Source organism: Panthera pardus, unplaced genomic scaffold (assembly GCF_024362965.1).
Source record: "Panthera pardus isolate Hobbes unplaced genomic scaffold, ASM2436296v1 HiC_scaffold_16, whole genome shotgun sequence".
In the NCBI taxonomy this organism is placed as follows: domain Eukaryota; kingdom Metazoa; phylum Chordata; class Mammalia; order Carnivora; family Felidae; genus Panthera; species Panthera pardus.
In genome coordinates, this window is record NW_026526721.1 from 126,693,794 (window position 1) to 126,717,003 (window position 23,210).

The 23,210-nt window shown below is 48.2% G+C and overlaps 1 protein-coding gene across 3 annotated transcripts in view; it reads right to left on the reverse strand.

The window, feature by feature from the left end:
• Window positions 1-1,995: 1,995 nt before the first annotated feature.
• The window catches only part of EPHB1 (EPH receptor B1), a 431,060-nt gene continuing 409,845 nt past the window's right edge, over window positions 1,996-23,210 (reverse strand). For all 3 annotated transcript variants that reach the window (XM_053903793.1, XM_019437143.2, XM_019437149.2), the window contains 4 exons: window positions 16,058-16,207; window positions 9,181-9,374; window positions 7,158-7,313; window positions 1,996-3,438 (listed from right to left, as the gene is read on the reverse strand). In XM_053903793.1, coding sequence (XP_053759768.1) covers window positions 3,330-3,438; window positions 7,158-7,313; window positions 9,181-9,374; window positions 16,058-16,207 — 609 coding nt within the window. In that variant the 3' untranslated portion in view covers window positions 1,996-3,329. The remainder of the gene's footprint in view (window positions 3,439-7,157; window positions 7,314-9,180; window positions 9,375-16,057; window positions 16,208-23,210) is intronic.

A 23,210-nucleotide genomic window follows, 5' to 3' on the forward strand; every position in this document is an offset into this window, starting at 1 on the left:
ATTGGAATTTATCCTCTGCCAGGTGATAGAGTAACTTGTCTAACTGAAATTCAGAGGCCTGGGGTCTTGATCCAGTGAGCATTCTCCCCAGGGAGCTCTCTTTTGAGGGTGTGAGTAAAGTGTCTTGGCACCAAACTGTCAATGGGCACAGATACCCCTGTGCAAGAGACCAGCCTCTCCCATCGCTTCCTGCCCAAGAGGGTGAGGGTTCATTCCTCTCTTTGCCGGTGGCAGAAAAACTTTAATAACTATCACTCCTGGAGTCAAGAACTTTACATCTGTTACTAACTCCAGGAAGGCAGGTTACTGTAGCGCAGTGCTCCCAAAGTGTGGTCCCTGGACCAGCAGCATCAGCACCACACGGCCACTTCTTGGACTCCACCCCAGATCTACTGAGTCAGCAAACTTGTTGGTCGGGTCCAGTGATCTGTGTTTCAACATACCCTCCAAGTGATGATACTAATGCATGCTCAAGTGTGAGACCCCCTGGGAAAGTGGTAGGAGCATGGAATCAGGTTGCTGAGGCAAAATCCTGACTCCACCACTGTGTGATGTAGGGAAGGTCTTGTCTCTGTTTCATCTGAAAACTGAGGGTGATGAAGTATCCGCTACTGCTTTATAAGATGCTTGTGAAGAAGAGTTAATAGATGCAAAGTACTTAGACTGTGCTTGGCATAGAGAACCTGCTCAGGAGCTTTAGGCCTCATCAAAGGTGGTTACGACTATCTGACTCTACATAAGAGGCTCAGAGAGGTCGGTGACTGGCCCCGTGCTACAGAGGGAAGGCCTGGTCTCAATCACTAGAGATATACCGCATTTCAGGGTGTGGGGTGGGGAAGCCTGGCATGCTGAACTGTGCTGAGCATCTGCAGGGTCGGGGGGCATGTCCAGAGCTTGGCCATGCCCCTCCCACTGATAACTATGCCTCCAGGTGCCCTGGCCTTGGCTCTGCTGACCCCTTGTGCTTTCCCATGTGCCCTTGGGTTCTCTCTCACACACACTCTCTGTCTCCTTTGTGGGATCTTATGGTGAAACCAAACCAAAGGGTGTGACCTGACTTTCACCTTGACCTTGCTTTGTGGACAGCCAGAAGGTGGGCTGGCACTGGTGGAAGCACAGTGAAGACTTCAGGTTAAGAATGCTGCCTGAGAAATTTGGTGACAAATTAAAATTCATTCCTATGGAAAATTGAGAGTAGATTAGTCGAATTGCCTAGGCTTGTAAGACACTTCATGGATTCAGGTCTTTGGGGTAATTAGCAAATTGTGCATGGAATTGCTACGCTATTAATAAGGGGAAGTTTTCTCTTCTACCCGCTACATGTTGGGTTGGGGCTCTTTGTAACCATATGCAAATCTTCTGAGATACTTCTGTCCATCTCCCTTTGTCCCCCAGGGGTTACACACAAGGGTGATGCTTTCAGATCGGGCTCCCCTGCATCAGAGCTGTACCCGTAGGCCCATGAGCCTCTTTGAAGGAGCTTCAGAAGGTAAGACCTCCCCAAGTACAAAGTTACCGAGGACTAGGGGGAAAAGGCTCATCTCACTTTCAATTTACATTAAATAAGCCACATGGGAACTATGGCTCCTTTACTGGCTCACACCCTCCCCTCCAACTGCTTGTTCACAGACACACCACAGGCAGTCTAAAATAGTCTTTAGCGCCTTTTACAAAACTGGCCTGGATATGAACATCACAAATGCAATGTGCAAACTGAAATCAGGGCTGATGGTGTATTATCGGTGATTGTTTATATTTATCTGCCAGTGACTTCTTCAGAGCCTCATATTTATTCAGTTCTTCCTTTGGGTCACATCAGTGAGAATGATTCTTATATATAGTGCTTCTTGGGAGGCACAGGATCCGGGATGTATTCCTTCCCTCTCATATGAGGCGGAAGAAGGACAGTCATTAAGGATTTTCCTGTAACTTGGGGACAGACCCACTGGGGTCTGAGAACACACACGCTGACACCATTCTATGTAAACCCAGACATGCTTCTTCTCATTTTAATTAGACAGATAAAATTAGCAAGGAGATTAAGATAAAAGGAGAAATTAAAAATATTTAAATGTTAGGTGGAATTTACAAAAGTGAATTGAACAATGAGGTACAAGAAGGAATGCGGAGAAACACAGACACATTTGAAACATTCCTCGGATGCCACACGGCTTAAGCCAGTCCACAAATAAGGTAAGAAGAATTCTCCCTTGCCATCTCTTGAATTACAGATTCTAGGGATGTGGAAGAACATTCTCCAGAAACACTTTCCTTCTCCTTCTCTTCAGATGTTACCAAGAATAATCAGTCAGTATCATTCTAGAATGGCCCACACTGCATCCAATTCAAACCACTCACCTGTTTCCTGTCTGAATTTGCAAGCTCCTGAGAGTTTTTTCCCCTTTAATTTTATTTTTCTCCCTGCTCTCTCTCCCCATTGGGCCAATAGGCCAACTGGGCCAACCAGAACACCAAACCAACAACACGCTCCAGCCCCTTTGAATTTTCCAGGGGCAAAGATCTCCCGGTTCTTCTTTCTTGTTTGCATCTGTTACGAACAAGCACAGTCATTTTTATAACACAGACATACATATGTGTGCTCCTGCACACGGAAACAGGTTTTTCTTTTTTTTTTTTTTTTTCCAATTTGTGGTTTCTTTTTCCTTTTTGCAGAAAATGCAAACAAAAGAAAAACAAGGTTTTCAATTGAAGGTACATCTCTTCTTCAATATGAAGACATTAATTGAATTGGTTGGATCCCCCATGCAGTGGTCAGCAAAGTCCTTTGGCAACTGACAGAACGACATCTGGAGACTCAGGAGCTGGGGTTTGTTTGAAGAAACTTCCCTACACGAGTCATGAGCAAAGGGAAATGGATGTGGGAGAAGGGAGAGGGCTCGTGGGGAGGAGTACAAAAGGAGAAAAGAAAAGAATGTCATTGGTGAGGAAGAAAATGGAAAACTGCCTCTGTTTCTTCCCTCTACCTCCTTCCCTTTCTTCCTGTGGATCGGTGACTCCAGCCCCGAGTGGGAGCGGAGTTTACTCTTGGTTGCCCCGATGCATACTGTTTTGTCTTCACTTCTGTCGAACATCACCCTTTCATATTTTTATTATTATGTTTTGGTTTCCCATGGCATCTTATACATGCTTCTGTCACTAAGAAATGAAGATTGCCTATTAAGAACAGGTCCAGTCTCTTCTTCACTGATGTAATGCATTTCTTAGCTAAGAAGCCACTCTTTCCAGAACATTCCACAGTGGTCAACCTCTGGTTCCCTCTTGAGCATGGTCCTTTTCCTTCCTCTCCTCCCCCCAGAAAATGAGAGTTCTCATGCCATTGCCGTTGGTGACTGACTCATCTGGACCCTCATAGAATGAATGCTGTTCAGGATCTTCTTCTGATGACCTGCCAAGGTGACCCCTATTCTCAGGAGGTCTCTAGGAGGGGAAAAAAGTCACAAAAAAGGGCACGTTAGTGTTACGGCAGCTTTTCAAGGATCACAACTCATCACAGAAGGCAAGCTCTTGAATTAGGTGGGTAGGCAAATAAAAGTGTTTAAAATCCAACACTCAGATTACCCAAGTCTTTGGCAAATGCCTACATAGGTATTTTCTTGCTCAATCTCATTTGCTTCATGCAGTGGCCCTCGTCTCCAATGGCCCCCTCCCAACTTAGACAATCCTGGAAGTGTCGTGCCCTGTTCCTCACATATGGGTGTTGGCTGGAGCAGCCCCTTCATTGTTTCCATGACCCTAGGCAGACTGGAACTTTCGCGCGCGTGTGTGTGTGTGTTTTAACACTCCACGCACACACGATATGGGGCTTCAGTTATGCTGCGGAGCTTTCTGCCTAAATTAGTGATCACCCACTGAGATTGAAAAGATGTGGGGTTTGCTGGGTTTTCTGATGTTTTTCCCCTGAGTTTCCATTTTCTGCCTCTGTTTGAATTTTAATGTCATGAATTTTTAAGAAGGGTGATCTCAAAATAACTTTCAAATATCTGCCCAAGCAGGAATCGAAGTAATATGTTTAGGATAGGGGTTTGGATTGTACTCATCTTTAAGCTGTGAGTCTTAATTTTGGGGAGACCCATGCATCTTTCCCTAGTTAATAATAATAATGTTATAGCATTGCTCAAGTATTTCTCATGTGCGATATACTATCTCATGTATAGCTAAGGAAGCAGTTCATGAAAATTGACAAACCACTCAAGGTCAGTAATAATAATTTAACAGCAATTGTTTCTTGCGTGCATTCTGTAGGCAGGCAATAGGCCAAGTGCTTTGTATACATTATTCCATTAACCTTTCACCACAAACCAATGAGATGGGTACTCTTATTTTTTGCTCATTTATGGACAAGTAGGGCTCAGAGAAGTTAAGTAACATGCTCAAGATCACACAGCAGGTAACTAACTGGTGGTGCAACTGGGGTTCAAATTCAAGACTACTTGGTTTTCAGCCACCCTGTAGGGCTGCTCTCAGAACTGTTCTAAGGTCCTGACTATATTCCCCCAAAGGCCCCTGCCCCTGGCATAGCAGATCACTTTGTGCACCAGACCCATGAGGCTGCACCAGGCTCCTGTGCTCTCCTCAACACCCCCTTACAGCTGGCGGTCAACCCCCTCAGAGTTGCAGCTGGCTCAGATTGTCAAGTTGTCCATGTCTTTTCAGCAAACACTTCTGAGAGGCACGCTTGAATTCTGAATTCACAAATTGTCCTGCAATCTATTTTATTTAGTAGCTCATGTTCTTTTTCCATCTTTTATCTCTGAAGAAACAAACTAAATTGCTCCAATAGTGTGTGGGCATTTTTTACTTTGAACTAAATCCCTTAATTTTTCCTTTTCCAGACTGAGGAAATTGCTCCATTGGATTCCTCCAGTTGTGGGGGGTTAGGGGGTGATGCCTCCATACTCAGCCACATCACAGTGAGGAAGCAGGCGCAGCCCCACCAGCATGAGCACCCGTTGCCGCCCCTGAACCCGGGCTCTCCGGTCATCTAGGGCATCCATGCCAGCTCTGCAAGATGGAGAAGCTGCTTTTCCACTGGTAAGTGCTGCTTTTGTTGGTGATGGTGGTGCCTGACAATAATTCATAGTGGCAGGGACTGCCTTTATATGGCATCAAGGGAAAATGAGCTCACATTTAAAAAATGAATTCTGTTGTTTAGTGGATGCTAGGCTAGATGCACATTCAAGCCATCTCCCTAGGGAAAGCGGAGCTTCCATCATTTCTGGCAAGAATCAACCTCAAAGAGGTAGAGTGGGGGCGCCTAGGTGGCTTAGTTGGTTGAGCAGTTGAGCGTCCACTCTTGGTTTCAGCTCAGGTCATGATCTCACAGTTTTCATGAGTTTGAGCCTGTGTCAGGCTCTGCACTGACAGCACGGAGCCTGCTTGGGATTCTCCCTCTCTCTCTGCCCCTCCCCAGCTCATTTGTGCACTCTCTCTCAAAATAAATACATTAAAAAAAAAAAAAAAAAAGAGGTAGAGTGGGACTCCAGGAAGACTGACTGCAAAGCAGGAGTCTGGGACAGAAGCTGTTCCTCTGAGGTTCAACTGCTGGGGCTGGATGGGACCCAGCCTCTCCCTTGGGACTCAGCAACTGGCCCACCTCGAGAGGGAATCCTGGCACCTAGCACTGTGCCTGACATGTATCAGGCGATCAGTAAGTGTTTGTCAATTGCCTGGAGGACCGACCAGTCCTCTACCTTGGGAAATGTGTATCACAAGCCACCAACCCCCATGTTGTCTATAAACGTTGTGGCCCAGGCAGCTGGTGAAGTCTCCTCTGGGGGGATGTGTCTTTTCAAAATTTGACCCTTGCCAACTTTTTCCTAGCCTTGGCTGCATGTTAGAATCATCTGGGGAGTTTTAAACACCCTGATGCCCAGGTCTCAGTTCATACCACCTAAACCAAAAGATCTAGGCATGGAAATCGGCCACCAATATGTTTAAGAAAACATTTTTTAATGTTTATTTTTGAGAGAGAGACACACACAGAATCTGAAGCAGGTTCCAGGCTCCCAGCTGTCAGCACAGAGCCTGATGCGGGGCTCAAACCCACAAACTGTGGGATCATGACCTCAGCCAAAGTTAGACACTTAACTGACTGAGCCACCCAGGTGCCCCAGGCAACAATATTTTTTTAAAGATTCCCAGGTGAGTCCAGTGTGCCACCATGTATGGGGATCGCTGTACCCCTGGGGTGGACTGGTAGAAGGAGATGGAATTAGCCCTCAGGAAAGCAGCCCCCAGGCCCTGCTTTGCCACTCGTGAGCACTGAGTGTTCAGGCACTAATTCACCTACTTTCTGAATCTGCTGAATGGAATGAGTACAAGTAGATGAGTATCTCCCAAACTACAGTTCCATGAAACCCTGCCCCTCAAAAATATGGTTCCACAGTATTTAATAATTTTAAATGGGTTTCTTTATTTCAGGATTTCTCATGGCCTTTAGAATGCTAATATGTGTAGTGAATCTCCAAAAGGGTGATAAAGTATGCAGTATATCCCAAATTTATTTGACCATGGGACCTTTTTTCCAAGGAGAACCTATTAACATTTCCCAGAACTGGTGCTGCTCAGAACATTCTTGGGGAAATGACGGACTAATGGATCTTTAAGACCCTTTCTGGCTCTCATCTTATTTGAATAATTTTAGTTTTCGCATTCCTCCATACTCCTGTGGGAATTGCAGACTGGTAAATAATTTGTGGGAGATGGAAATGTATGCTTATTCACACGCGCTATCTAAGTACGAATATGAGCTCCCCACACATCTGAGATTGTTGCTGAATCAGTGTAGTGCCTCTTCCTGCTATGTTGTTGAAAGTGCTGGCTGGCTGTGTTCTTTCCATCTGGATGCTCTTTTTGATGGGTTAAGTTTGAAAACAAACGGAGGAGAGAGTCTTGATGATTAGGCAAATGACATATGCCTATGACTTTGAAGAACTCTCATTTGGGGCCAGACTGGACCTCAGCCTCCCCACCCCACCCCTCCATCTTTCCAGGGCGCTTCGCCACCAGATCTGATTCTATACAGAAGTGGAGCTCTGGGGGTGAGGCAGAAATCAAGACTTGTACCATGATCAATAGCAGGGAAGGAACCTTGATCCCCACCCACGGGGTACAGAGAGGAGATTCTCATCACTTACTCTGATGTCATCTGGGTGACCAGCTGGAGGGAGGTGAAGCCGGCAGTGAGGAAGCTGTCCCTGTACTGGACCATTTTGATGGCACTGAGCCAGTCATCCACGGTGGTAAAGGCCGTGAAGTCTGGAATGGAGCGGTCTAGCAGGGGCTGGGAAGGCCTGAGAGAAAGAGAGAGAGAGAAGCAGGTAACCCCACAGCTGTAGAGATGCGTGGATAGAGCCACACTCTGGGCAGATAGCAGACTTCATGTAGGATGAGAATTCTTTCCTGACAGGATGAAGATTACAGGGGAGCCCTGTGCTGACCCTTCTTGCCTTACAGAATCCTGAGTGGGCATGACTTCTGGAGGCGAGATGGCTGGTACCCCTGCCTACGGGCCCTGTCTCGCATCAGTCAGCTCAGACAGCTAGACTGACACAGCATGAAGTCTGGAGGGAAGAGAAGGCCCATAACTCCTTTGTAAACTGGAACCTAGGCGCTTTACCATCCAAAGTTTCACCATTAAAAATATATAAAGTTCACTACAACCTTCCCAAATCTATTGGTACCATTTTTTTTTCCTGATTCTATCCTCAGCTAATTGGAACAGAGCAGCTCTCCACTGATCTTCTCTGGGACATTCTCAAAGCAGACACTTCACTATCCAATCCACAAAGCAGGGTGCCACCTTAATATATCCTTCAACTCCCAACACCCATGCCCAATCCTTCACCAAGAATTAAAGATTTGACCTCCAAAATATCTCATACTCATCCACCTCTTTCTGCATCATTACCCTGACTTAAGACCCTATCTTCTCTGCCATTATTCCTGCAATATTCTCCTGTTGGTCTTCACGCATGTTCCTTCCCCTCAACATAAGGTCCACACTGTGGCCTGGTGCTGTTTGAAAACTGCAGGTGTGATCATGTCCATAACCTTCATCCTGACCCTGATTTGTGTCAAATCCTTCAATCTGTGCTCGCTACTCTGAAAATCAAGCCCAGAATTCTTAGCAGGGCCCACATGTTCTGAGCGTCTGGCCCTCGCTCACCTTGCCAGCCTCAGCCCTGACCCAGTCCCCTCACAGACTGGACTCAGAACACACTGGCCCTGTCCTTCCTACCCTCGAGCCTCTGTTCATGTTGTTCCTTGGTCTGGAACACTTGTCCCTTGACTCCCATCTTCCTTTCATTCAATTCATGCATTTTCTCCCTTCAGTGCTCAACTGGAATAACACTTATCAGAGATGCCTCCCTGACACCAGGTATCGTATGTATCCATGCTCTCCAACACCATGCATCTCCCTGCCACAGTGGCTATCAAGGTCTCAATTTTGCATTTCTTTGGGTGATCATCTGGTCTTGCCCCTCCTAAATGATTCAAAGTTCCATGAGGACACGAATCATGTGTATCTTATTCATTCTATACTGCCAGCAAGGGGCACAGTGCTTAGCACATACATGCCCAATAAACTTTGGTTGAAAGATTAAGAAATCAGTTAACACTGCAATGTAGAAGAATAATATACAGCTGACAGCTACTGACAGGAGATGAAAGTTGTTCTGTGCATTTGCTCATAACAAATCCGATGGCTTTTTATTTCTGTGTCCCATAGCAATCAGGGCCTTTAGCGGCTAATAGGTTGGCCAAGGTTCCAAGTCTGCAGCTCTACCGGTGTGGTTAACAAAAAGTGTGCCTTCTGGAAACAGGATCTCCCAGAAGTGGGGCCTCATACCACTCCTATCAGACACATTCAATTATTACAGAGCCCAGTGCCCAGCCCATCTGAAGCCAGCAGACAGTGGAGACCCAGACAGGTATCTTGATATCTGTCTATAGCCCATGCTGTAGGCAGGGAATATTTTAGAAAGATGGAAAGGAAAAAGGAAACAGGAAGTCTTGGAATCTCTTCCATTAGTGGATAAGGTTAGCCACCTCACCCTTGCTCTCAATAGATCAAAAGGCTAGCAGCCTTGCTATTGGGCCTGCCCCTAGTTATGAGACCACCCACACCTATGAACCACCCTATTCCACGAGACTCACACGGCGGTGATGGTTGCCACAGTCTTGAGACTTGCCGGGTTCCGGATCATCTTGTCCAGGGTGTTGACAATCTCTGCAAAGCGGGGCCGGCTGTTACGGTCCTTCTGCCAACAGTCCAGCATGAGCTGGTGTAGAGCAGCTGGACAGTCCATGGGTGGGGGCAGCCGGTAGTCCTGCTCAATGGCATTGATGACCTGTAGTGACACACATGGGAACGGGTATGATTGGGTGATGAGACACCAGCCAGTCATTCACAAAGTAGCTCCCAAGGATGGAGCATCCCTCATTCTGTGCTCATATACCTCTCTCCATAATGGATTTGACGTGTACTTGGCTTTCCCCCCTAGACTGTCCCTAGTACCCACAGTGAGGCCTGGCACACACTAGATCTCTGTAAATGCTTACTGAAGAATGAGCTGGTGAATAGCTTGAGCTTCTCCTCTCTTTAAGAGGACATCAGGCCCAATTCTGCAGCTGGCAGTGATGATGAGATGGCACAAGGGAAACCTAGTGGACATTTGTTCTTTATAAAGGACCCCCATCAGGAAGCCTGGGTGGCTCAGCCGGTTGAGATTCCGACTTCAACTCAGGTCATGATCTCGCAGTTTGTGAGTTCAAGCCCCTGTCGGGCTCTGTGCTGATGGCTGGGAGCCTGGAGCCTGCTAGGGATTCTGTGTCTCCCTTTCTCTCTGCCCCTCCCCCGCTTGTGCTCGGTCCCTCAAAAATAAATAAACGTTAAAAAAATTTAAAAAAAAATAAAGGACCACCACCAAAGCCTGTGGTGGCCTCATCCTTACACTGCTAAGAGAAGAGAAAGGAGGGAAGGAATCAGCCTTTAACAGAGAGCCTACTCCATGCTAGGGCCACTCTCGATGCTTCCTGTGCATTGTTTGCCTTGACCTTCATGATGCAGCAACATGAACTGGCTTGAAGAGAATTTGACTACACAAATCAGTTAAGTGCAATGACAACGGTCAAAAACAAGGTGAACTAAAGTGAATATAGCCAATGAGGTTTTGGTAATTTTTGCAGGCTCCAGGGGATAATTTTGTCAAGATCTTAGAATCTTTACATAGTTTGGTCTGCTTTTCATATGGTTGCAAGAGCTTATTTCACACTTTATATCTTAATTTCTAATTCATTTAAATAGATTATGACTGCTCTGTGCTTTTTGTAATAGCAAAAATAACTGTCAACGACCCAGTGCTAAACATGGGAATTTATCACGGTGCCCTCCTACCATGATGGAAGGCCTGGTGTACAATGAGCACCTTTAAGTGATGTAAAAATGTATCTATTGAAATGGAAATATACTCACACTGTAATCTTAGGGAAAAGAGCAGGCTGCGTAACTGCAGGTATAGTATAATCTTGCTTTTGTAAAAACAAAAATCAAAACAAAACAAAAAAACAGTAATTATACACATGCATAAAAAAGACCTCGGAAAAATAGATGGCATGGCATTAAATGGCGGTTGCCTCTGGGCAGGTAGACACATGAGTGCTTTTCATGCTCGTTTGTGTTCTTACTTTCTATAATAATTATACATTGATTTTATATTAAAATAAACAGTTCAAGCACCTTCAATAACAAAGGAAATAATTTGGAGTTCAGAGATTTTCAGGTGTTTTTACCTCTACTTTAAAAAATGTCAGATTCATTTCAACGGATTCTTCTTCTTTTTTTTTTTTTTTTTTAAACTTTGTAGATCGGTCAGAAAGTATTTTCAATCAGTTTGTATTTTTACAAATTCTATGCCCAGGATATGGGACATAGAGTGGGGCATGAGATATGACCTGAAGTCATTAGAGATAATCAAGGTGTATTATTCCTTCTATTCTAGGTGGTGGAAAAACAAACAAGGATACAAACCACACTGGTATCAGTTTTATACACAAACTGGTGACTGGGAACGTGCACTTTTGAATAGTATGTTGCTTCACCGATAAATTTTTACCTCCGCCAAACTCCTGTCAATCACATTACCTGCTTTCCTCTAAGGAGGGCATTACAGTCCATTTTCCCCATGAGGAAATAGAGGCACACACAGTGGAGTAACTTGCCTGAGGACCCACAGCTAGGAAATGGCAGGACTAAGAATAAATCATAGAGGTGTCTGATTTTTAAGTTTAGAACACTTTGAAGCCCACTTTCCCCACAGAGGCCTCTATGGGGCTGCCATCGTAATCTTGACCTGAAGAGTAGTCCTTGGAGCTGTTTGATGTCTTCATGGCAGGAAACGGGTATGGAGCTAAACCAAGTAATCCATGAGGAGGAGTGGCCAGTCATCATTCGCATCAGCCTGGCTCATAAACTGTCACCCTTTCCAGCTCCTTCTAGGCAGCCAGACCCGGGGGCCCTGTCACAGAGCCCCCACTCACTGTGGAGATAAGTGGGATTATCCACTGAATGGCCCCTGAGCTCATTTTGGGTTCCTTAAGGTCAAGCTAGGCAGGGCCAGCAGGAAGGGCTAGTGTCCATATTCAACTTCTCATGGGGATCGGGGACACCAAAGTCTTCCAGTGCAGGGCAGCTCATGTTGCCCTAAACTGTTGGCATCTCTGCTCAAATTATGTGGTGCCAGAGCCCCAAGTAGTTAATTCTTCCCACTGACAAGTTTTCCTCTCGTCTTCCTGTAACAGGAAGGAGTACTGGAGTCAGGGGGCACATCTCCATGGTGTGACCAGCTGGCCCAACCACTCCTGGCAGAGCACCAAGAGACTGGGGGACCCATACATGGACTGAGTCTTCCGTCTGTGAGGTCTGGGCTAAATGCAACTTAGCTACGCTTCCCCTGTCTCCTCCGCATGCCACCTCACTGGAAATTTTAAAGACTATCCTGCCATTTGTTTTGTATTTCCCATGCCTGTCTGGTAAGGTTTCTTTTTAAGAGGATATCAGAACCACTGATCCCTCCTCCCTGTGGGTCGGCCAGGAGTGCAGACCCCCACATGGTGCTGGTGATGGTGTGGCATTGTAGCTAGGGGCGAAGACACTGGAGGCCTGGGTTCAAATCCTAGTTTCACTTCTTATTAGCTCCAGAACCTTGGGAGAGTCACTTGACTTCTGGAAATTGCACAGATAGGGTTATTAAAAAGATTACACAGCACAGTGAGGTGATGTTGAGCACCATACACATGAAGGAATGGTAGAGGGAATATCTTCGTCAGATGGAGGCTGTCATTCCTGCCACATCTACTACGGTACTTGTCCCTGCAAAGGAGGTTACTGTTCTGCTGCTGGTCACTGCAGATCTAGGGCCACAGTGTTTTGAGAAGCACGAAGCACATAGTGGGGGGTTGATTAATGGCCAGATTCCTATTTCTCACCTTTCAGGATATAGGATAGCCATGCTCATGTTTACAAAATGGGACTTCGTGCCATTTGCTATCTCTTCTACATAATTTTGCTGTCATCACTCAAGCTGTTATTCTGGGAGCACTGATGCCTCTTGCACATTGGAAAAAAAAAAAAAAAAAAAAAAAACCTTTACCTTCCACCCCAAAGAAAAAATTACCTAAGTCATTAATTGATGTGTGGGTAGCATCTATCTACCCAAGCCTTTCGTTGAAGTGCTATGCCTTTGGAGGGGTTTACTCTCTTTAAGAATCTGGGTGTTTTCCAAATTTCCTGAGTATAGAACTTGTAATCAAATTAAAACATCATTATTTCAAAAAAAATAACTGTGATCCTCTAATGGGGCTTTGGGATCATTTCTCTGTCACACCTGCCTTGCTAGCAGGTGTGGGAAACTGGGAGGAGACATGGAGAAGCCCCTTCCATTCGACCACCTGATGGCTGTAAACACCAGTGACCACGTTTGAATTGGGTGGAAAGATTTGGCCCAAGGTGGGGGGTGTAAGGTATTCTTCTGAGCAGACTTGAAAACTGGGGTCAGACCTGGGCCCCCTTCCTTGGTCTGTAACAGGATGAGATAAACGGATGTTGAAAACACTGGCGATTAGAATGAGATCAGATGGCATTTCCAGAGAGAAGCAAGAGTGAGGGTGTGGTGGTGAAGAGAACCAGCCCGAGAAAGGCCACTGTCACCCAAGCAGAGCAGGCTGCCAGCTCACTTGGAGTGGTCTGCAGCAACTCTTCAGGCCTCTGACAGCCAGCATAAGCCTATGCTCTGGGCCCTCAAGAGCCGGGGCAGGGAGGGGAGAGGGGCTGCCTTTGTTTCCCCTGTACCTGGAGAAGGCACGTGCTGGGGGCTGGGGTTGGATGGGTTGGGTGGGGACGGGGCAGGCGGTCTGACTCATGTGCCTTGGGGAAGTGACTAGAACTTCCTGGGGGATGAGAGGGCCCCTAGCCTCGCTCAGACTGCATTTCCTATTAGTGAGCTGGGTGGTACCTGCTCCACCTTCCGCAGGGGAGAGTGAAGTGGAGAAGCTCGGAACAGTGGAGGAACCAGGGCAGAGGGGGTTAAGTTGAGCTCTGATGTTTCAGTAAAACCACAGCTCCTCTCCACAGACACTGCCACTCTCATTATCTCTGTCAATCAGATCCAAGCAGCAGAACTTCCAAGTTCTCTCTCTGGCTGACAAACTCTCTGTACATGTTCAAAGACCTTCCTGGGCTCCGGAAGCCCAATTACCAGCACTCCGACTTGCCTCTGCAATTCCCTTTCTTAAGGCCTTTCAACTGTCATCTGTAGAACCCTTTACTGCCACCACCTCTGCGGTTTCTGATGAGTGTGGCTCTAGCCCGGCCACTTGCAGCCCCTCCTGGCTCCCTCTCAGGCCGGGCCGGTTCCGAGTGGGCCAAAGGCACCCCCCACCCCGCTTTCCACCCAGAGCACAAATGCACTTGGGACAATGCTTAGGGGCCTCATGTTGGAGAAATACAAAATTGGAATAAGCTGCTAATTTGCAGATGTTCCTCTTCCCTTTGAGACCCAGCTCAAGCATCAAATATCTGGGAAGCCTTTTTTTCCTCCCCGCCTCGCCTAAATGTTCCCACAGCCCCATGTAGTAGGTGCCGCTGGACTGGGAACAGCTGAGAACGGAACCGGCAAGCACAATGCTTAGCAGCAATGAGTGTTTGCTGAATGAATGATCTGGGAATTCTGGAAGTCTAGTATCAGAAATTCCATTTGTTTTCAGCAGAGGTGAATTCATTTGCTGAGAAGATCTTGAATGTCAAATCTTGCCTGTCAGTTTCATAATCCATTCTATGTGTGCTGAATTGTTCTTAATAGGATTAGAGTCTCAGAAAAGGGCCTCCCTGTTTCCTGGATCACATTTATGACTGCTCCAGCTGACGGCATGGATGCAGTCGGGTGCGGCTGATTTCATGAACACAGCCTCGACATCAATTCTGACACTTACTGCTCTGACATGCTACGGGGCAGAGGCGAGGCGGGGATAATCATAGATGAGAGGGGGCCTACACGCCACACGTGGCCCTGGGACCTGGTTAACAATGCAGCCGTTTCACCTGCCCTGGGCTGACGCCACTGTGCCCATGGGATCAGGGCGCACATTCACAGCAGGAGCCCAGCTCCCAGATCACCACCTTTCTCAGTCGCCTGAGCACCTGCCATGGCTCTAAACCTCGGGCTGGAGAGAGGGCTCACTGAGGCCAGATTTCTCCAGTTAACAGGGCCCCAGAGCCACCAAGCATGGAGGTGCTTATGGTGCAGCTGATTGCCCAGTGGAGCAGATCTGGACTGGGGAGAGCCCTGCCTCATCCTGCTGCTAGGTTGGGAAAGATAATAACTGCCCCCCGGGGAGATGGGAAGAGTAAGAACAGAGGAATGCAGGTTTTGCAACCCTCTCAGCTCCAGGGGGAGGGTATGTATTGAAAATACAAAAGCGGAATGGTGGGGGGGGGGGGCGGGGGGGTGGGGGGGGGGCGGGGACAGCCCAGGATCAAAGGCAGTGTGGATATTCAGATAGGACTTTCGATTGGGGCCTTAACAAAGCAAATCATCCTCAAAAGGCTTCCTCACCGCTTAATAGTTATGAAGCAAAGGGTCTCATCTGGAACACCTCTGCTTAAAGCATCTTAGACGCTGAAAGCCTGGAGGGGTGCTCATCACCTCCCCAGAGACAGGGTCTCACTCCTGCTGGCCATCTGAATCTGACCAACTTTGGGAAGCTTGCTCAGCTCCTCCTTCAGTGACAGGTGACAGGCCCCCAGAAGAGTAGACTCTCAGGAAAGAAGGGCCCTTTCCAGTTCCTCTCTTTAAAGTTGAGAGGTGTGAGCTACATAGAAACTGCCACTTGGGGCGCCTGGGTGGCTCAGTCGGCTAAGTGTCCGACTTCAGCTCAGGTCACGATCTCGCAGTTCGTGGGTTCAAGCCCCGCATCGGGTTCTGTACTGACAGCTCAGAGCCTGGAGCCTGTTTCAGATTCTGTGTCTCCCTCTCTCTGACCCTCCCCTGTTCATGCTCTGTCTCTCTGTCTCAAAAATAAATAAACGTTAAAAAAAAAAAAAAAAAAAAAAAAGAAACTGCCACTGGTTCAACACAGCACATCTGTCAGAGGCCCCGCCCACAGACTAGCACTGCTCTGCTTCTGTCGGAAGGACAACACAGGGGCTGCACGCTTTGAAGCAGGGCAGAATCTCCTACTTCATTTGGGCCTGCTGTGTTTCGTGGCCCACAGCCATTATGAACCAGCCCTGGAGCTCCCAGGTTGGCCCAGGTGCCTTTACAGGCTCTGGGGGTATCGGGATTGTCATATCTCCATGCTGGACTCTTTGATTAGTTCAAACACTGGTGCCAAGGGGGTGCCTGTATCTCCTGCCTGGACATCTCAAGTTCAGGTTGTGAGGCCCTGAGATGAAACCAGAGAGGAGGGGCTGGCATGCCACTGGCTGTGGGAACCCTTCGATGGGGGTTTGTGGCGATCGGGTACCGCTGACACTCACATCTTGGTTGGACATATCCCAGTAGGGTCTCTCTCCAAATGACATGACTTCCCACATGACGATCCCGTAGCTCCAGACATCGCTGGCAGAAGTGAACTTGCGGTAGGCAATGGCCTCTGGAGCTGTCCATCTCACGGGGATCTTCCCTCCCTGGAAGAAGGAGAAGCCAGTAAGCCCAACTGTCAGGTTTCTAGTTGAAAGCAGGAGAAAATGAACTCAGCATGCACGTGCTTTCCATTCTCCCGCCCTCATGTCTGGTGAGTTAGAACATCCAGGATAGCCCGAGCCCCATGGGCAGGCCTCCATTATGCACCTGCAGACAGGGGCTCAAGGAGGATTTGTGTGACCTGTGCTGGTCTCACGCCATAAGTGGACACACCACCGTGAGGCCATGGCTGTACCGAAGCTTTGTTGGTCCCAACTCCCTGCACACTGATCTTAATGTCACTGTTGGGAGGTGGGCGGTAGAGGGGGTGTAAATGGTGTACATGCACCCCAACACCCAATTCCCTACTACAGGAGATTGGCTAAAGGAGCCAGGAGATGTCAGGTGCGGCTGTCTTTGTTCCACGGCTTTTGTAGCCTTCATAACATTGGGTCGGCAGAAGCAAAACAAACACAAAAGTGGGGGCCTCCTACTACAAGATCACTTTCCTTGTGTTTCACCTCTTGCAGGGGGTTGAGGGTGGGGGGAACAGTTTCCTCACCCTGCAGCTCGCAGACAGCCCCAGGCTGCACTGGGTTTAATGGGCTGGCGCTGAGGTCTCTGCAGGTGCCAGCTATTCCCCCCCTGCCTTTCAGTGGAGGTTGGCATTCCGAGGCTGGAGGTAGACACTTCTTGCTTTTAGGTCTGCTTCTCCTCCTTGCCCTCCAACCCCACACTGGATGCTTCCAACCTGCTCTCTGCTTGGCCCTCAGCTTGTCTGCCAGACGTTGGCCTGTTTTAAGGGATGACTATCCATCCATTCATTCATTTGCCCTGTCAACATTAGGCAGTGAGCGCTGCTTTGTGCCAGGCACTTTTTGAGGAGCTGGTGTCCCAGAGATGAGCCAGCCACGGTTCCCGCCCTCAAGCTGCACAGGGAGTGGGGAGGCAGATAAGACAACAGACACTTAAAATGGGGATACGGCCTCCCTAACCGTAGGGGATACAGACTCCCTGACACAGGTAGTGGGTGGGGAAGGAGCTCAGCAGCAGCCAGAAGGCCAGTGTCCTGTGGGGTTAAGGGCACCTAGAGCCTTTGGGTTTGGATACAAGTACTGCCCCTTCCAACCTGTGTGACCTGGGGCCAGTTACATAACCTCTCTGTACCACTCTTTCTCCTTGGCGCAGTGGGGGAAATGATCACACCTATACAGTCGGAACATGGGTTACTGCCCACACAGTGCTTGGGACAGGGCCTGGCATGCCACACATTTGGGATCTGTGGCTTCACCATCTGCTCAGTCCCAGAGGATGAGTAGAAGTTGATCAGGCAAAGAGACGGGAGGAGGAAAGTCCAGGCAGAGAGGAGCGTGCACGGGTGCCAGGGGGGTAAGAGCGAGGATGCAAGGGGGACCCCAGCATGGCTGCAGCTTGGCAGTCCCAAGGGTGAGTGTGGGAAAGGGGCGGAGGGCAGGGCACCAATGCCACTTCGCGCCCCAGGGTGAAGTGGGGGACACACGTCATCGCAGCCCTCCACAGCTCGCTCGTCAACCTCTAGAACAAATACGATCCTCATTTTCATTTCTTCCTGCCAACTAGCCGGCTTTCCCTCCCTGGCCTTTCTGTCTGGGCTCTGCCGGCACAATACAGGAGGCTCCCTCCCTCCCCTCTGCATCTGCCTCAAGCCTCTGCTGAAGGGGGCTATTTTTACACTGACCGCTCTCACGATCTGTTCCAATCACCAGAGATGCATGTTGGACTTTGGCAAAAATACCTTTAAAATGTATAAGTGGTTAATCTGAGTGCGAGTGACAGAAAAAGGAGCAAGCAGCAAAGCGTATTTATATCTGGTTTCCTGACCAGGGCCTGAGAGGAATAACGGCTGCCCGGCCAGGACCTCCCCAGATGCACATCCAGCTTCCTGCAAAGAAGACAGTCCTGATTTCCCCCGAGGACCACAGGCTTTTGTGGTGGGAGATGTCCTCAGCTCAAATGCCAGCAACATGACAAATGCCTGGAGGGCAGGCCTGGGCCTCTGCAGCAACAGGGTGCTTTGTTCTCACCATCCCCCAGAACATGAATGAGCTCACTGGTTTTATCTGTAAGGCACCCATGGCTGGGAAGACAGGTGGAACATTCAGCCAGTGAACCGGGAGTTAGCAAACACCTGGAAGGCCAGTGTCCACCATTGGGGTGGATGCTACGCCTGGAGAAGGCCTGGCAGCCCCGCGGAGGGGTTTCTGCTCCCTCAGAGGCAGAAACTGGGTGAAGTGAGGCAGGAGAGAGCAGGAGTTTAATTCAGGTGACTGTGTGTGTGTGTGTGTGTGTGTGTGTGTGTGTGTGTGTGTGTGTGTGTGCGCGCGCGCGCGCGCTGCGCGCGCGCGCATGAGAGAGAGAGAGAATGAGGCTCCGTAAGAACTTATCAATATGTGTGAGAGGAGAGTGGGAGACAGAAAGCTTGGCTGTGTAGGTCTGTGAGTGAGAGAATTAGGGCTTATCTTCTGTGTGTATGTTTGTGTCAGGGAGAGGGGGAGGGGACTCGAAAGTGTGGTTCTTCTGAATTTCAAAGAGGAGGATTGGGAGTCTGAAGGTGTCCTCTCTGCCAAGTCTGGAGCAGACCCCAGGGGCTGCCGGTGACAGCTGTTGAGTTGCTCCCTCCTGCATGTAAAGTGGTGGAGCCCGGCCTGCTGGCAAAGCGCCTCAGCCCTCCTGCCACCTTGTGCTGTTGGGCCTCACTGAACACAGAGTTTGGCCTGTCATGGCCACCTCCCCCCCACCCCCCCACCAATCCCAGCGGGAGCAGAGCCTTCCAGAAGAGCCTTCCAGGACCGACAGGTGACAGCTTGTCACACCAGCTCTCCCACTTAGCCAAGAGAGCAGGAGATGCCGACCTCTGAGGCGAACCAAAGGAGGGAAAGTCAGCGGGGCATAGGGATGGGTGCTTTCATTCCTGGGAATTTTAAACTATTCCTCCCAGCTTTTCAGACATCACTTCATGAGCGTTGCCTTCTGATGCTCAGAGATAATTATGGTGATGATTATTTAACTCGTCTTCGGTTATGTGAGAGGAAAGCTATTAACGTACAGCACAGTGACCAGCCCCATGGAGGGAGACCAGAAGAAAAGGCAGTGGAATGGTGTTACAGAAGGCAGGGTTTTTGCCAGTGAGGACGGTCCTCCTGCTGGAAGAGAAGTCTGGACCAGAAGGCCCAAGGCCATTGCATTCATATAATTGCAAAGTGCTCTCAGAGTCACTGGCTCTCTCCAATGCAGGCATGAGGAAGGACCACAGAGAAGGAGTGATTTGCTCTGTTGGATGGGAAGGCACATGAGGGAATAATTCTCAGGGGGAGGAGCAGATGAGGCTCACTGGAAAAGAATGTGCATCCACATGGGCAAAAAGAGGCTGACCTTGGGCTAATTAAGAGAGCATTGTCCCTCCACAGGGTTTCTCCAAGGTGCCTGATAACTGCTACCTCCAGGGACGGAGAGGCAGTCTGCATTCTGCAAGGACCCGGTTTCCCCAGAGCTGCCACAGGAGGTCACTGTTTGGGTGTGGGGGAGGGAGAAGGGAAGAGGAGGGAGGAGGTTCTCACCACCATCAGGGCCCTAGGCTCCCCACAGGACTTACACACTGTGTAAAGCTTTGCATTGAATGGTTGGGCTGCCAAGAAATTCTCCAAAAGTTTGAAATCCACTGCTTCAGAATAAACACACCTTAACTCTGGTATAAGACAAACTATAATGTGTGTGTGTGTGTGTGTGTGTGTGACTTGATGAACTAAAAGATTATCTGACAGTGGATTAATTCTAATCTAGACATCTTCAGGGTCAACTGCCAGCAGGTGTGACCAACAGGAAGGTTTCAGTGTAGAGGTACTTTAAGTCCCTCAGCCTCGGCCACCCTGCAACAAGCATCTAGCCAGCACCCATGCTGCCCAGCATCCTGGTGGAGATGTGGCAGTCAGTGATGAGACTCAGCTCCACTCTCAAGGATCCATGGATAGCCACCATGCCTCCGAGCCAGTTCACTCTCTTGTCACAATAAGATTAAGTAGACACAGCTCATAGCTTTGGTTCTAAAATCCAGTCAATTGTAGAGTTTTACAGGCCAAAGTCTTAGCATAGTGCCAATTCCCCTTGCTGATTACTTATCCTAGTGATGCCCATAAAAGTAATACTTCTGTGGGCGAGGGGCACTGCTACAGTACTTTCCTCTGCCATCTTGTGTGAGATGAAGTCTCACTGGGGATATAGCAGGGTTCCAGACACTCATGAATACTGAGTATGGTGATAAAAGACTTATTCATCAAATATTGGGATCATGCTGCATGTGGAATTCTCTTGAAGTCTGGAAGCAATAGGTTTATGACCAAGAGCATCATGCAGTATCTCTGAATTTCACAATAAACAACTCTCCAAAAGGTTTATAACATATAAAGCATATTGGAGTTGTTACAGAGATCCACAATGATATATATGTAAACCCCTCAGTATATTATTGTCACCATTAAACAAGATTTATTGAGTTATGTGGGTTGGATTGTGTCCCGTTCCCCCCACCCGAAAACATATTCAAGTTCTAACCTCCTGTACCAGTGAATGTGACTTTATTTGGAAATTGGGTATTTCAAAATGTAACCAAGTAAGATGAGATCATACTGGATTGGGGGATGGACCTAACATCCAATGACTGGTGTCAGAATAAGAAGGCCATGTGAAGACACAAAAATGGGTAGGAGGGAATAACATATGAAAATGGAGGCAGAGATTGGAATGAGGTACCTACAAGCCAAGAAATGCCAAGGATTTACAGCAACAGCCAGAAACTAAGAGAAAGGCATGGAACAGATTCAACACCTTGGTTTTGGACTTCTAGCTTCCAGAACAGCGAGAGAATAAATTCCTGTTGTTCAAAGCCACCTAGTTTGTGGTGCTTTGCAACATCAGCTAGAGGAAACTAATACATTGAGTATATACAAATTTATCAGGCCCTCGCTTAAAAATACTGCTGTTAGGGATGCCTAGGTGGCTCAGTTGGTTAAACGTCTGACTCTTGACTTGGGCTCAGGTCATGATCTCACGGTTTGTGAGTTTGAGCATCGCGTAGGGCTCTGGGCTGACAGTTCAGAGCCTGCTTGGGGATTCTCCCTCTTTCCCTCTCTACCCCTCCCCCGCCTCTCAAAATAAATAGGGGCACCAAGAGTGGCTCTGTCAGGTTAACTGTCTGACTCTTGGTTTCGGCTCAGGTCACCATCTCAGGATTCAGGAGTTCAAGCCCCACCTTGGGCTCTGCACGGACAGTGTGGAGCCTGCTTGGGATTCTCTCTCTCCCCTTTCTCTGCCCCTCCCCCACTTGTGCTCTCTCTCAAAATAAATAAACTTAAAAATAAATAAATAAATAAATCTTAAAAAAGAAAATGACTGCTATTAAATTCCCAGGTGGCAGAGCTACCATGGGCTGCCATTAGGGGGCAGTAGGATTTGGGAGTGAGAGATACCTCTGATGGAAGCCCAGCAGATAAACCCTGGGCCCTCTGTGCTGTTGATCAGACCCAGGCCAGTCTACACCTTGAGGAACTGCCTTTTTTTTTTTTTTTTTTTTTTGGCAATGTGAGTGTGGTGTGGTGAGAATTTCAAGGGCAGCACCACGGCAGTTCAAGCACGGACAGGGGTCAGAAGGCAGTCCTGACGATGATGCTGGAGCCACCATCACTTCTCCTATTCACTGGAGAGGCATGCCACGCCTGAGGGAGAATCCGCCCTCGCTCTACCAGAGTGGCCGCAGACCCAGGTAGCCACTCCAGGCCTAGGCAGCTGCATCTCAGTTGTACAGTTGAAGGCAGTGTCAATGTACTTATTCTTGGCTTACCCACAAAACCTAGCCTAGTGGTTCTCCGACTTGGCTGTCCATTGGAATCACCCTGGAGAAGGGTTTTTTCTTTTCTGTTTTCCTTTTCTTAATGCCAGTGGGTATTAGAATTTATTTAGAGTCTCTGGTTGTGGTGAAGCCTGAGCACTGGTAGGTTTTAACATTTTAACATGCTTCAGGTGAGTCTAATGTGCAGTCATTAGTCACAACCACTGGCCTGGAACAGTGGTTCTTAAATTTGAGTGTAGATAAGAATCTCCTAGACGTCTTGTTAAAACACACATCACAGAGCCCTAACCCAGGCTTTCAAAGTTACTTGTTCTGGAATAGGGTTTGAGTATTTACATTTCTAACAAGTTCCCACTGTGGTTCCCACACTTTGAGAACCACTGGCATATATCTACCAAGCAGAAGTCATGGATTGAGCGAGGGCTCATCTTGAGTATAACTCTGAGTGCTGTTGATGGCTAGGTTGAGTAGGAGTCTGAGACTTCATCTGGACTCAGCAAGGAAGAGGGCCGTGACTCATGAGGAATGTCTGCCACAGGTTAGAGAATGAGTGGCTATAAATATATGATGAGTATTTGCCAATATTGCACTAAACCTCAAAAGATCTCAAAAGGATGGGGGAAAAAAGGCAACAAGTTGGTTTCCTCAAAGTTTCCATCAAGTACCTCTGTGGCCCAAGGGAAATACAGGGTGAATTGAAGTTTCCATTGCACAGAAAATGTCCCACAGAAGGGGCCTTGGGACAGTCCCTATGGGGCAGTGGCCATCTTGACTCTGCAGTTGGCCAGCCTGGGTGAGGCATCTGCCTGTGAGAGGGGCTCTGTGCAGCACTCTGAAGACAGTTCAGACACAGATGGCCCTGTCCCCAGGGTGCATCCATAGGACACGCCCTCCTCCTGTTCCCAAGTAACTGTCCACTGCCCTGGACCAAGAGGTCTAATGTGGCTCTAAGGATTAAAATCAGAAGGTATTTTGGAATGCACATTTCTATTTAAAAGCACTCTGAAAGTACACAGACCATTTCCCCCAACCTAACCAACAAAGTGATTTTTCCAGATAAGACCGGTATCAGCCAGGAAGGAAAAGCAGGTTCTGCCTAAAAGGTTATCTTTCTTGAGTGTTACCAG